Raw genomic sequence first — 13,487 nt, 5'->3', positions numbered from 1 at the left:
CTTCAGGATCACTGAGCTGTGGAATAGCCTCGCTGCCCCGCTTCGGAGTCTAAGCTTCCTCCAACTCTTCCGAAAACATCTGAAAACTTGGCTATTCTCTAAAATGTAATACCTCCTCCCTCTTCGATATATTAAGTCCCTCTAAACTTTCTCTTTACTGAGTCCTTCAACTCTTCACTGGAGTTCCTTTCTAAATCAATTCCTGTAAATCGTGCCGAGCTCTACATTTGTGGAGAGGATGCGGTATACAAACTTAAGGTTTAGTTTAGTTTTGTTTAGTGTTTGGAGTTAGAGGAGGACCAGATGTAGTGGTGTTCAAAAGATTTCTGCAAAATTGACCTTACATAGACTAGGATTCATATGAGGTTGTTGCGGATGATTTGTTTGATGTAGACACATCAGTCGTTTGGAAAGAAATTGCAACTTACTGCAGAACAGCCTTGAATGCATCACATCCAAGGGAAGATACAAGGAGCTTCTTGAACTCTGTTTAATTTTTCTTGGCAGCTGCCTGGATGCAGATAAAGCAATGTCATCATTTCGAACACCCAAGGCTTTCCACCATGCATGGTGGATGGCGAAGGTCATCTACAAGATTAAAATATTTCTGATGCAGCAGCTCTCTCTTACTGCCAAAGAAAAGAAGGGCATGAAAGAACTGGTTCTCTTTGTTAGACTCATCTAACATCTGCTACTGGCATGAAGCATCTCTTCCTGTAAAAGCACTACTCAATGACTTGCTATTGCTTTCAGAACTCCAGAATTATCCAAACAAGGCTAGTGCAAAGGTTATTTCAACAACATTCACCAGACATCTTTGGTACTCATCAGAAATTTTAGCTGTTTTGGCTTTTTTCTGATGACAGACAAAGCAACGAAGTAAAGTCCAAGACAGTAGTAAACCTTCAGTTTCCACAAGTTCGGTGAAACACCTTGACTGCCCTCCTGAGTCACTTAGTCTCATTGACCTGGCATTATGTATAACAAAGAGAATTTATATCTTCTTTTGGTGTTCTTGACACAAATGGAAAAGAAAAGGCTTAACAATGTATAGTTAAAAGATCCTGCAAACTGGAAAGATGATCCAAATTACCACTATTTGAAGCAGTCAGCATAATCAGTAACAGTAGTTGATGACTCCACTGAAAGAGTAATTGTCTTAATACAGCAGTTTGATTATTCAAGTCTCAGAGAAACAAGGAGCAGAAGCAGCTTCTCCTTTGCCTTGTTGCTCAGCACAAAAAGACCTATCCAACTTGCTCCAAAGCCACACTGAAGAATACTGACTGAATGTAAGTCTACCATTCAACGTTCGCACATAACAAAGATTTGTATGTACTTTGGCATGACATTAATTACCACTCATCACTGGGCATTGAACAATGCATAATAAATCATTAGCCAACAAGTCTCTTTTCAACTGCAACTGACACATTATGTATTTTAACTTTTTTCCATGTGCATCTGCTCACAATTCAGGTTTAGATGGAAAATTAATATAGATTCTATACTTGCTTTTTATGTATTAAATTAAAAACTGTTGAGCGACCTCAAAATGTTTACCAAAAGGCTTAAAATTTGGCACAATTAACAGTAGCCAGCTAGAGAACAAAAATAGACTTGTGGCGGTCATGTCCCATAAACTTGATTTTTTTGGACCACCAAAGTGCGCATTAACTATGTACAAATTTATTTTTTTTGAGGGGACACGTCAGAGCAGATAGTGGGTGTTTCTGCTACCTTACTGTGCACTAACGGGTTAATGTATAAATAACATGTGAGCCTTTACCACCTATAAAATGATGGCAGTTAAATGCACATGTGATAATTTTTCAAAATGGCTGCACACTGATGGCAACATTAGCACATGGCTATTAACACAAAAAATAAAAAAAGCCATTTTTATGGCTAAGGTAAAATGGCCTTAGCACGTGCGAAAGACCCATAAAAAGGTACGCTAAGACCACTTTTTACCACAACTTAATAAAAGGGCCCCTTTATTTTTATTTGAACTTTTAACATTTTTCTTTCACACATTTATTATACAGTTATTAAATTTGTACAATTCCTTCTTCCCTATTTGCACATTTTTCTTTTCTAATAACAGAGGTGATTTATGCTTATTATTGAACTATGTATTTTGTGCAAGTGTTATATTCTAGATACTGTGTACTGATCTATTTGCAAGTAAAAAATAAAATTATTTGAGAAAACTTATATAGTATTCGAGTGGTTTTCTGTGTGTGTCTTGGGGTTTCTGTTTCAACCCTACTGCCTCTTCTTGGGGAGAGGGGGGCTCTTTAGATAAGGAAGCTATGTTGATTTTTCTAGATTTAGTGGTGGGATTTTCCATTTTCTGCTGTCTCTCTATGTCCTAGGCCTTTCCATTTTTACTCACTATCCCTTTGTTGTTCTGGAACGAGTCTCTTAATTATTTTATTGTACCTCTTTGAGCTTTTGCAATTATAGAAATGTTATATGAAAAACTATAAGAATATCAAAAGAACTAAACCATATAAACATCAGAATATCAATTCAAAATATATAGTAAACGAACCCTATGAGAGAATTATTGCAGTCACTCAGAAAAGTGGAGAAAAAGACCTCAGAAAAAATGACTCCACATACCATGTTTCCCCAAAAATAAGACCTACCCTGAAAATAAGCCCTAGCATGATTTTTGGGGTAGGTCTTAATATAAGACCTACCCCGAAAATAAGCCCTAGTCACCGCTCCACCCCCCCCCCCCGCCGTGCAGCCGAACCCCCGCTGACACTTCTGTCTCTCCCTCCCATTAAAACTCCGCCAACCGTGAGACTGATATACCTTGCATTCTGTGTGCTGCGTTGATGATGACATCATCAGTGATGCAGCAGAGGAACGCCCAGGAGGGAGAAGGGAAGGCCGCGAAGTAGCTTGATTAGATTTTTGTCGATGCTGCCATTTGCAAGGTATATCGGTCTCGCGGTCTGTGGTGTTCTAATGGAAGGAAGAGATGGAAGTGTCAGTGGGGGTTCGGCTGCGCAAAGGGGGGGAACAGAAAGATGCTGCATGCGGGGAATGGGAAGAAGGGAGGAATTGAAGCTGTGCAAGGGTTCTGCTGCACAAGGGATGGGAGGGAGGGAGGGAAGGCACAAGGGGATGGGTGAGAGGGGAGGAAAGATGCTGCACATGGGGGTGGGGGTAGAAAGGAAAGAGGAAGAATTGGGGTGGAGGAGAGGAAAGGAGAGATGATAATTGTACATGAAAAAAAGAAGACCTACTCTGAAAATAAGACCTAATGTGTTTTTTGGGTCCAAAATTAATATAAGACAGTGTCTTATTTTTGGGGAAACACGTATGCCATTATGGCTACATAATTAAAGCTTCAATGGTTACATAATGAAAGCTTCAATAATTGAAATCCAGAAATTTCCCCAAGCTTTCCATTCTTTTGAAAACAGAAGTAGATAGGGTCTGAAGCACTTACATATTCCAGAATCCTTCCAGTACTGGATTAAGAAATGTCCCATGATTCTCAGCAAATGATGATACTCTTTGACATTTAGAAAGCCCTGTTTATTGAGAGTTGGTGCCATGTATTTAGAAGGTATGTTTACCAGCCCGATCACACCAGCCCCAGTGCTGCATTAAAATGAAAAACAAAACAAAACACACACACTTACACATGGATAGCAAGTTTGCATACATCATCCACAAAAGAAATACTAAGAACTAATGCTGCCCGATTTGCCGATTTGAATCACTTCACCAATTCACTTTGGTGAATCGATTTAAATCGATCCATTTCCCGCTCTCCAATTTGGACTCACCGATTCAGTGAACAGCCTTACCCCTGGTGAGGCTTGACATATGTCCATGGCCTCCTAAAGCAGCAGCAACGGCAGTGGATGGCTAACAGATGCAGGCTTTGAAGAGGTTGCTCGTGGCCTGCCCCTCCAGGGCCTTTCCTCTACTGCGTCTCTGATGATGCGGCAGAAGGAAGCTCTGGCAAGGCAGGCCACGAACAGCCTGTTCAGAGCCTGAGTCCGCTATCTGTCTACCACTGCTGCTGCTGCTGTTGCATTAGGAGAATCAAAAGTATGTCAGATCTCAGGGGGTTGGGAGGGGTCGGTTGGGAAGTGCTGCTCAGGGGGATGGGAGGGAGGGAGGGATGGAAAGCTGCTGCACAGAGGAATAGGAGGGATAGAAAGCTGCTGCACATGGGGGAAGAAAGGCAGAATTGTTGGACATGGAGTGGAGGAGAGGAAGGGAGACAATAGAAAGGAGAGAGAGAAATCCTGCATATGGTGGAGGGGAGAGAGACATACATGGAGAGAAGGAGAAATGTTAGACATAGGGTGGAGGGCAGGGAGAGATGGTGCATGGGGAGAGAGAACAAAATATTTTACATGATAATGGAGGGGAGGAAAGGAGAGGGAATAGAGAGGTTTGACCCAGGGTACAAGGCAGAGAGAGAGAGATGATAGACAGTGGGAAAGAAATGTTGGATATGGCAGTGGAAGGAAAGGTACAGAGATAGAAGATGGATGGTGAGCACAGAGAAAGAAGAAAACACCAAATGGGCAGGAGACCTTGATGAGCAAGTTAACAGAAGACAAAAAGAAACCAGAGCCTGGGACCAATAGTATTTGAATAATAAAATGACCAGAAAACAAAAAAAAGAAAATATAGTTTTATTTTCTATTTTGTGATTACAATATGTCAGATATAAAATGTGTATCCTGCCAGAGCTAGTGCTAGACTGTGAATATGAACTAGGACCTAACAGATAGAGGAAAAGTCTTTTTTATTTTGTTTACACCACAGCGCCGGTGTAGGGTTGGAGAGGGCAAAAGGAGGTGAGGTGGGTGAAGAGGCTACAAAATAAACCCACCAGGATGTTTGAATAAAACACCCAATTGGGCAAGAAAGCAAATTGAATTGAAAATTGTTTCCCTGAATCGGGCAACGCTACTAAGAACTCCAGAAGGTCCATTTTTTTCTGTCCTTCGACCTCCCTCATGCCTTCTCTCTCTTTCAGTTCATCCACCTCAACTTCTAAAATATGGCAAGCTTTCATTGGATGCACTTAATAGTATCTGCCCCTGCTATACACCCCTGGAAATAATCTGCAGTCATATATAAAGGATCATTTTATTACAAGGCATCTGGTTTGAGAGAGCAATTGACTCCTGATTTATTTCAAGATATGTTGCTATATTCTTCAATGATACCTTGCAGGTGCATTTACTTCTGCTCTTGAGCAGAGGTAAATACCCGCACCTACCCCAGATTATTCAAATCAGTATGTTTATGTTTATTTACCACCATTACTGACTTTGAAGATCAAAAAGGTGTACAGTACAACAATAAATTACTATTATTATACTTATTCTTACTTACTTTTATGTTGGTCAGTATTTTATAAGAGGCCATTTATGTATATACTGGAGCAATTTTTATAAAGTCGTTTTCATATATGGCTACATATACACAAAAATGAGTAAATTACCTTAATAAAATGGATTCTTATACCAACCAACGTTATAAGTGAACAGGATGACATGATGGTGTGTAGTTTGCCAGTAGACATATGCAGGTGTGAAATTTGGAAGGAGTCTGGACCAAGTTCATAAGTAAGCACATAGATTATGAATATAGTAATCTACATATTCATAGGGGATCTGACTCAAGGGCTTCAAGGTAAAATAACACTATTCGCCGATGACGCCAAACTATGTAATATAGTAAGTGAATGCAGTTTACAGAATTATATGGCGCAGGACCTGCTTATATTGGAAAGCTGGTCCTCAACCTGGCAGCTAGGCTTCAATGCTAAGAAATGTAAGGTCATGCACCTCGGAAACGGAAATCCATGCAGGACGTACTTCTTGAACGGAGAAACTTTAACTAGGACTTCAGCAGAACGAGATTTAGGAGTAATCATCAATGCAGACATGAAAACTGCCAATCAAGTAGAGAAGGCTTCATCTAAGGCAAGGCAGATATTGGGTTGTATCAATAGAAGTTTCGTCAGCCGAAAGCCTGAAGTCATAATGCCGTTGTACAGGGCCATGGTGAGACCTCATCTGGAGTACTGTGTGCAATTCTGGAGGCCACATTACAGTAAAGATGTGCGCAGAATTGAATCGGTTTAGCGGACGGCCATCAGGATGATCTCGGGGCTCAAGGGTCTCTCGTACAAAGAGAGACTGAACAAATTGCAGCTCAAGTTTCAAGTTTATTTAGGTTTGATTAATCGCTTTATCTTAATTCAAAGCGATGTACATAATAAAATTACAATATAAAAAATTAATACATTAAAGAATGTTGACTAAACTGATGACAAATTTAACAATACTAGACACACATAGGAAAGAGAAGGGCTAGAAGTTACAATATAATATACAGATGGGGCAAACATTTAGGGAAGGTACATTAGGGAGGGGTAAAACAGAGTCTTGTCATTATTTTATAATGAAATTATTGTGGATTTATGAAGGCATCATTAAATAAAAAAGTTTTCAGGTTACTTTTAAATTTTTCTAAATTGATTTCTTGAGCTCTACACTCTCGAGGAACGTAGGGAGAGGGGAGACATGATCGAAACATTTAAGTACCTCACGGGACGTGTCGAAGTGGAAGATGATATTTTCTTTCTCAAGGGACCCTCGGCCACAAGAGGGCACCCGCTCAAACTCAGGGGCGGAAAATTTCATGGCGACACCAGAAAGTATTTCTTCACAGAGAGAGTGGTTGATCATTGGAACAAGCTTCCAGTGCAGGTGATCGAGGCAGACAGCGTGCCAGACTTTAAGAATAAATGGGATACTCATGTGGGATCCCTACGAGGGTCAAGATAAGGAAATTGGGTCATTAGGGCATAGACAGGGGGTGGGTAAGCAGAGTGGGCAGACTTGATGGGCTGTAGCCCTTTTCTGCCGTCATCTTCTATGTTTCTACACACATATTTGAATAATCTAACTCTGGCAATTATACCTCCTCAAGAGCAGGTGCAAATGTTTGCACATACAAAGTAAGAGAAATTTCTGCCACTTAGGTAGCGCTTTATAAAGGCATGTGGAGGGGCATTTTTGATAGGACGTCTAAGATTGACTTTATATGCTTCCTGCAAGCTGTCCAAATGTCGGAGCAGGGAAACATCCAGTTTCAAAACTACTAGATATCCATTTTTTTTTTTAATGAACTATATGGCCATCTTGGCTGTCAGGATGTCCAACCTTAGGGTGCCTAACTTTGTTCACCATTTTCAACCACAAAAATGTCCAAATTCAAAACGTCCAAATCTAGACCATTTGGACATGGCAGAGGTCAGCACTGTAATGGACTAGCCACAAAGATATGCGAACAGAGCACTGGGACACTTTAGAGGGCACTGCTGTGAACTTCACATAAAGTGTGCCAGATGTACATCTCACCATAACCCCCCTTATAATTTAAGGTGAGTTCTCTAAAATGTCACCAAAACCTACGATACCTACCTGCCCACTACCTCACTAACCCTTAAGTCTAGCTCCAGACATCTAAGTTCCATCCTGGACATCTTGGGAAATATTTGATTATCACCGCAAGACATCCAAATGCTAAGTCACCCAAAGCCTGCCAAGACGCCTGCCAAAACGCCCCCTCAAAATTTGGATGTACAGCGGCTAAGAAGCCTAACAAGACATCCAGAAAGTCTGCTTCAAAATTTGGCACTTAGACATCTTATCTAGTATAAGTGGAAGCCCTGCCTATGTCCATGGGCATAGTTTTTGGGGGTGGGAAGGGGCATTGCCCCCCCCCCCATGGTTTTCCAGCTTTGGCATCACTCTGAATGGTGCAGAATTTCATTCTCTTCTTCTCTTCCCTCCCTCCTGGAACTGGTATCAATCTCCTCTTCCTTCCCTCCGTGCTGCTGTCTTTCAATTTTTCCAGGCCAGCAGTGTTAGCAATGTAAGCATGCTGCCTTTAGCTTGCCCTGGAAGCCTTCTTTCTGTTATAACTTTCTGCATAGGTGGGACATTACAGAAAGAAGGCTTCCAGGACAGGCCAAAGACAACCTGCTCACACTGCTAATGTGCCTGGAAAAATTGAATGACAGCAGTGCATACAGAGGGAGGAAGGTCGAGTGATATCTGACTTCACTGGGTGGGGGGTGTTGGAAGGAAAAACTGATACTGGACCTCATAAAGAAGAGGCAGAAGAAGGCGAGAGAGAGGGGGGACACACTGGATCTTATTGGGGGGTGGGGGTGGAAGGAGAGAGAGGGAAAGCAACACTGGACTTCGCTGGGGGAGAGGCGGTGATAGAATAAGAGAGGGAGAGCAACACTGGACCTTGAAGGGGGGTGGTGATGGAAGTAGGGTTACCATATGGCTCCAGAAAAAGAGGATGGATTGAGACATCTGGGTTTTATTTCTATTGAAAGCAATGGAAGTAAGGAGGACAGATAGAGACATCTTGCTTTTATTTCCATTGAAATTAATGGAAGTAAAACCCAGATGTCTCAATCCATCTTCCTTTTTCTGGAGCCATATGGTAACCCTAGGTGGAAAGAGAGAGGGAGAGCAACACTGGACCTTCATAGAGGGGACAGTGGTAGAAGGTGAGAGAGGGTGAGAGACTGGACCTCACTGGGTAGGGGGGGCAGGTGGGTGATGGTAGGTGAAAGGGCGAGTGAAACTGGACCTCATGGAGTGGGGGGAGTGTTGGAAGGAGAAAGAAAGAAAGAGAGAAAGAGTGACACTGGACCTTGCAGGGGAAGGGTAGTGAAAAAGAAAAAGAGAGGAACACAGGACCTTGTGAGGTGGGGGGGACAGTAGTAAAAGAAGAGGAACACTGGACCTTAAGAGGGCAGGGTGGTGAAAGAAGAAAGGGAGAAAGACTGGACCTCATAGGGTGGAGGGCAAATGGACAGTGGAAGGAGAGAGGGAGAGCAACACTGGTCCTTGCAGGGTGGGGGGCCAGGCATATGTGGAATTATAGAAGGAAAGTGGCACTGGAACTAGAAGGGGGCAGGGGGAAGTAGAAAGAGAGAAAGAGATAGACACTGGACCTCATGGGGGAGGAGAGTTGGAAGGAGAAAGAGAGAAAGAGTGAGAGAGAGAGACTGACAACGAATCTTGCAAGGGAAGATTGGTAGAAGGAAAGAGAGTAGGACACCAGACCCCGCAGGGGTGATGGTAGTGGAAGGAGAGAGGGAGAGCAAAATTGGACCTTATTGGGGGGGGGGGGGCCCGGTGATGGAAAGTTGGGTGGAAAGAGAAAAGGAAGTGACACTGGATCTCACAAGCGGGGCAGTGGTGAAAGGAGAGATGAGGATGCCACACCTGTGGATGGGGAGGAGAAAAAAGATACCAGATCTTAAGGTGGCCATACAGATTGAAATATGATAGCGAAAGCTAGAAGGATGCTAGGGTGCATTGAGAGGCATGGACAGTAGGAAAAAGATGGTATTTATGTCCCTATATAACACTCTGGTGAGACCTCATTTAGAATACGATTCTGGAAACTGCACCTTCAAAATGATCAATGGTCTTCATCATAATATTTATGGGGACAGACATAAAGATCTAAAAATCTATACTTTTGAGGAAAGGCGGGAGAGGGGAGATATGATAGAGACGTTTAAATACCTACATGGCATTTGAAAGGAAGCTCTGGAATGAGAGGGCATAGGATGAAGTTAAGAGGTGAAAGGCTCAGGAGTAATTTAAGGAATTTTGTTTTTTTACAGAACAGGTGGTAGATGTGTGGAACAATCTCCTGGTAAAGGTGGTGGAGACAAAGACTGTGTCTGAATTCAAGAAAGCGTAGGACAGGAATGTGGGATCTCTTAGGGAGAGGAGGAAATAGTGGATGCTGCAGATGAGCGGACTGGATAGGCCATTTGGCCTTTATCTGTTGTCATGTTTCTACATTTGTATGTTTCTATCACAAGGTTTAGGGAGAGGCATACAGCTCGTACAATTGCTCTGTCTTATTCTTTCTAAAACAGTGTTCATGTAGATACTACTTGTCCTCTTAAACCATGGGCACGCTATGGGGGTTAGTGCATCGGACATTTCATCACGCGCTAACCCCCGCGGCAGCCTAAAATCCAAACGCCTCGTCAATGGAGGCGTTAGGTACTAGTGTGGCAGGCTACCACGCCTTTGGTTCTAGCGCGGCAGGCTACCGCGCCTTTGTAAAATGACTCCCATGTGCCTGGCTATAAAATTACCCCGATATTGATAAATGCTATAGCAATGAAGTACAACCAGAAAATGATTATCCTCAGTTTTGCAATAATATCTTGTGGTTATAAGCCCTAAAACACTCCTCATGGTCAGTTCTTTCAAACTCACATTATAGTCTATTACTTATAATCCATCTTTATCCAAAGTGGACAACAGCCATACATAATAAAATACACAGGAAAAACAAACACACTTCAAAATATACACTCCAGCGTGCTTCAATACACAGTCCAAAAAACCCCCAGCCTTCCAAATAAGAAAGGCAATCATCAGTTATGAGCAAAAGCCTCATGTAGGAAGTACTGGCAAATGAAAGTGAAAGATGTACCACTGTTACTGGTATTCACCACCTTGGAAATGTATATGTTTGGCATTTGAGCAGAGGAATTTTCCCCTTCATTAGTCTTAGTGCAAGAGACACCCAATCATATCCAGACTAACAAAAGACAGATGACTGTGTGGAAAAACATCTTGGTCAAATAGATTTGGCAGAAAAACTATCTTTCAAATTCTCTAGTGCCTATACTTTATGGTAGCAGTAACAGAGCAATATAAATATTGTATAGACATTAAAGTAGCAGCAGTAATCTCAGAGAGAGCATCTGTTCAACTAATCGCTCAGACCTTTATTATAAGCGTGCCATCAAATCTTAAGAGTTATTTCTTCTGTGGAAGTAGGGGGATTAGCAAGTTATGGATCCCAGGCATGCCAAAACGTTAAGAAAAGAAGCAATGGGAATACTGGTCCCTCTACCTGAAACATTTTAAGGCAGGAATGCAGTCCATGGGTTGTTAGTATGATGGGGAGCCTCTGGAGTCACATCAGGAAAACAATTCATTTGAAATAAAATTCAGAGGCTACTGAAAGAATCTTAAATACATGGGGACATTTTGTTAAGCTCTGCCAAGAACAAGTTCATGAAGGAAGATTAGGTTTCATGAACCATTGGGCATATTTTCAAGGTATCTCCATGGAGAGGAAAAAGAATGCATGGGCTTTCTGTCCAGGCACTCATTGTCACTCTGTAGTCCTGGGTTAGTTGTTCCTGTGATAATGTGACAACTCAGGTAAGTTTAATCTAATGGCACAGTCTGTGTTATTTGGAAAATACAAGTACCCTGTAAAATCATACTATTCAGATATCATTTTTTAAATTGAAATAAATACATATTGAATCAAAATAGAGCACAATAAATGATGGAACCTACCTAGTCTGTGCATAAGCAATTTATATATTCAGTGTAGATACACATACAAACATCAATATATACCCATTGCCCACTTCTCGTTCACTGTGCCACTCATCTAATCTTCAACAGTGGAACCACAAATTAATAAATCAAAACAAATTACTAATGGATAACTCCAGATTATGCCTTCCCTATCCATCATCTTCTTCATTTCATCCATCATTTTTAACAGTATTCTCATAGTTCTTTCATAAACCAGCTCTTCTCAAATCTGTCTTCAGGAACAATGAGTCAGTTAGGTTTTAAGAATATTCACAATGAATATGCATGAAATACCTATGCATATAATGTGGGAAGTATACTCAAATACATTTCAAGCATAATCATTGTAAACCTCAACTGGCTGGGGCCCCTGAGGAGAAAATATAGGATCAGTGAACATTTCAGACTGCCAAGCAGCTAGCTGGATGGAATTAATGCACAGGATAGGAGTACTAATAGTCAGTGTTGATTATAGTTAATCATTCTCAAACCTAAATGAAATCTATTATCATAATTCATGTTGTGCTCACTGTGTGTACTTGCCTATACTGGATGGGGGACTACCAGGAAACATCAGGCTATGGAAACCAGTGATTCATAACCAAACAATCTAAACTGCATAATAGCATAAGAATACAATCAAATCAATCATGATTACTAATTCATTTTATTAACAAGCAAAATCTTTATAAATTTTGGGTGTTGCATTTTGCTTGAAAAAAAATCAGTCTTGCTGTGGTAAATCGCAAATTTTAAGAAAAATGCCGTGTCAATTTCCTCTGTGCTGATAGGCAAACCATTGTTGTACCAGAACTTTCAAAATAGAAAATGCTCCTATTTTGAGATGAAGAAGACCTAACCAATTGTTAGTCTCAAAATCTCGTGTACCACCATTATTTTCATGCCAGCCCAACACAAATTCCAGAAATGAATGGCTGCGGGAACATAACCATTTGTTTTCATGGAATATTCAAGAGTGTATGAAATGCATGAGATGTGGATGGAAGAAGAGGGGATTCAACAGTTAAAAAAAAACACAACCAATCCAAAACACTTACTAGCTATTGTGATGCAACTGCCACCCAGTCTTCTCATACATTCGGATCAAACGACTGTTATTGTACAGAAACATTCCATCCTGGCTCCTATTTTCAATATTTACTCCAAATATTAAGTGAAACTCCCTTGGCCTTTTCAGTTCTCTGAAAAGTGAAGGAGAAAAAAAAAAACACCCGTTAGTGCAAAGTTCATTTGTCTTCCAGTCAGACTGCTTTTTCACTTCAGAAAGGGTGTCACAACATGAAGAGAAGAGACGCAAGGAAAAGGAAATTAAAATAGCAAAACTTCAACCAAGTTTACTTTACTTTGACACTTGAATCCCACATTCGGCCTCTTGATATCAATGTGGCTTACAATTGTCAAAAATATTAGAAGAAAATAGCTAATACAACTTAAGCTAATACAACTACTGTTTCTGAAAATGCAAGAAATTCATCTTTTTTTTTTTTTTTTTACTTTATTTAGTTTTTAATGCCAACAAAAAGTGCAATACAATTTATATACAAATAATGATAATCAACCAAGCACTTATCAGTATCTATACAAAAGATAAAAATTCCCTCCCCCATCCATCATTACCATCAGGAATAATACCAAAACAAAAGATATACCCCCTCCTGCTCCCCCCTACGGATGTGTGGGTGAAAACCAACAGAAAATAAAGATAAAGATGAAATTCATCATCTTCTTTTTTTTATATATTCTTTATTCATTTTTAAAACTTACAATAAGTGTAACAGCATATAACATCAATTTATATTTAAATACATCACTTAATATCCTATTAAAATTTAATTCAGATCCCATAACTCTCCCTCCCCCATAATCAATGACTTTCATCAAACATAAGAAGATATATAATAACCCCCCCTCCATATTATTTGCACTCATAAGATAACCAAAATACCCCCACCCTTCTCCCCCCACCTTGGATGTGCATATTTAAGGGGAAAAAATGATATTCATTCATTA

The 13,487-nt window shown here is 40.7% G+C and overlaps 1 protein-coding gene across 7 annotated transcripts in view; it reads right to left on the bottom strand.

Moving 5' to 3' along the window:
• The window catches only part of MORC1 (MORC family CW-type zinc finger 1), a 178,542-nt gene that overhangs the window by 60,578 nt on the left and 104,477 nt on the right, over positions 1 to 13,487 (bottom strand). For all 7 annotated transcript variants that reach the window (XM_033943801.1, XM_033943804.1, XM_033943803.1 and 4 more), the window contains 2 exons: positions 12,515 to 12,658; positions 3,470 to 3,624 (listed from right to left, as the gene is read on the bottom strand). In XM_033943801.1, coding sequence (XP_033799692.1) covers positions 3,470 to 3,624; positions 12,515 to 12,658 — 299 coding nt within the window. The remainder of the gene's footprint in view (positions 1 to 3,469; positions 3,625 to 12,514; positions 12,659 to 13,487) is intronic.

Source organism: Geotrypetes seraphini, chromosome 4, assembly GCF_902459505.1.
Source record: "Geotrypetes seraphini chromosome 4, aGeoSer1.1, whole genome shotgun sequence".
Classification (NCBI taxonomy): domain Eukaryota; kingdom Metazoa; phylum Chordata; class Amphibia; order Gymnophiona; family Dermophiidae; genus Geotrypetes; species Geotrypetes seraphini.
The sequence above is the reverse complement of the archived record's forward strand: the minus strand, read 5'-3'. Positions and strand labels throughout refer to the sequence as shown.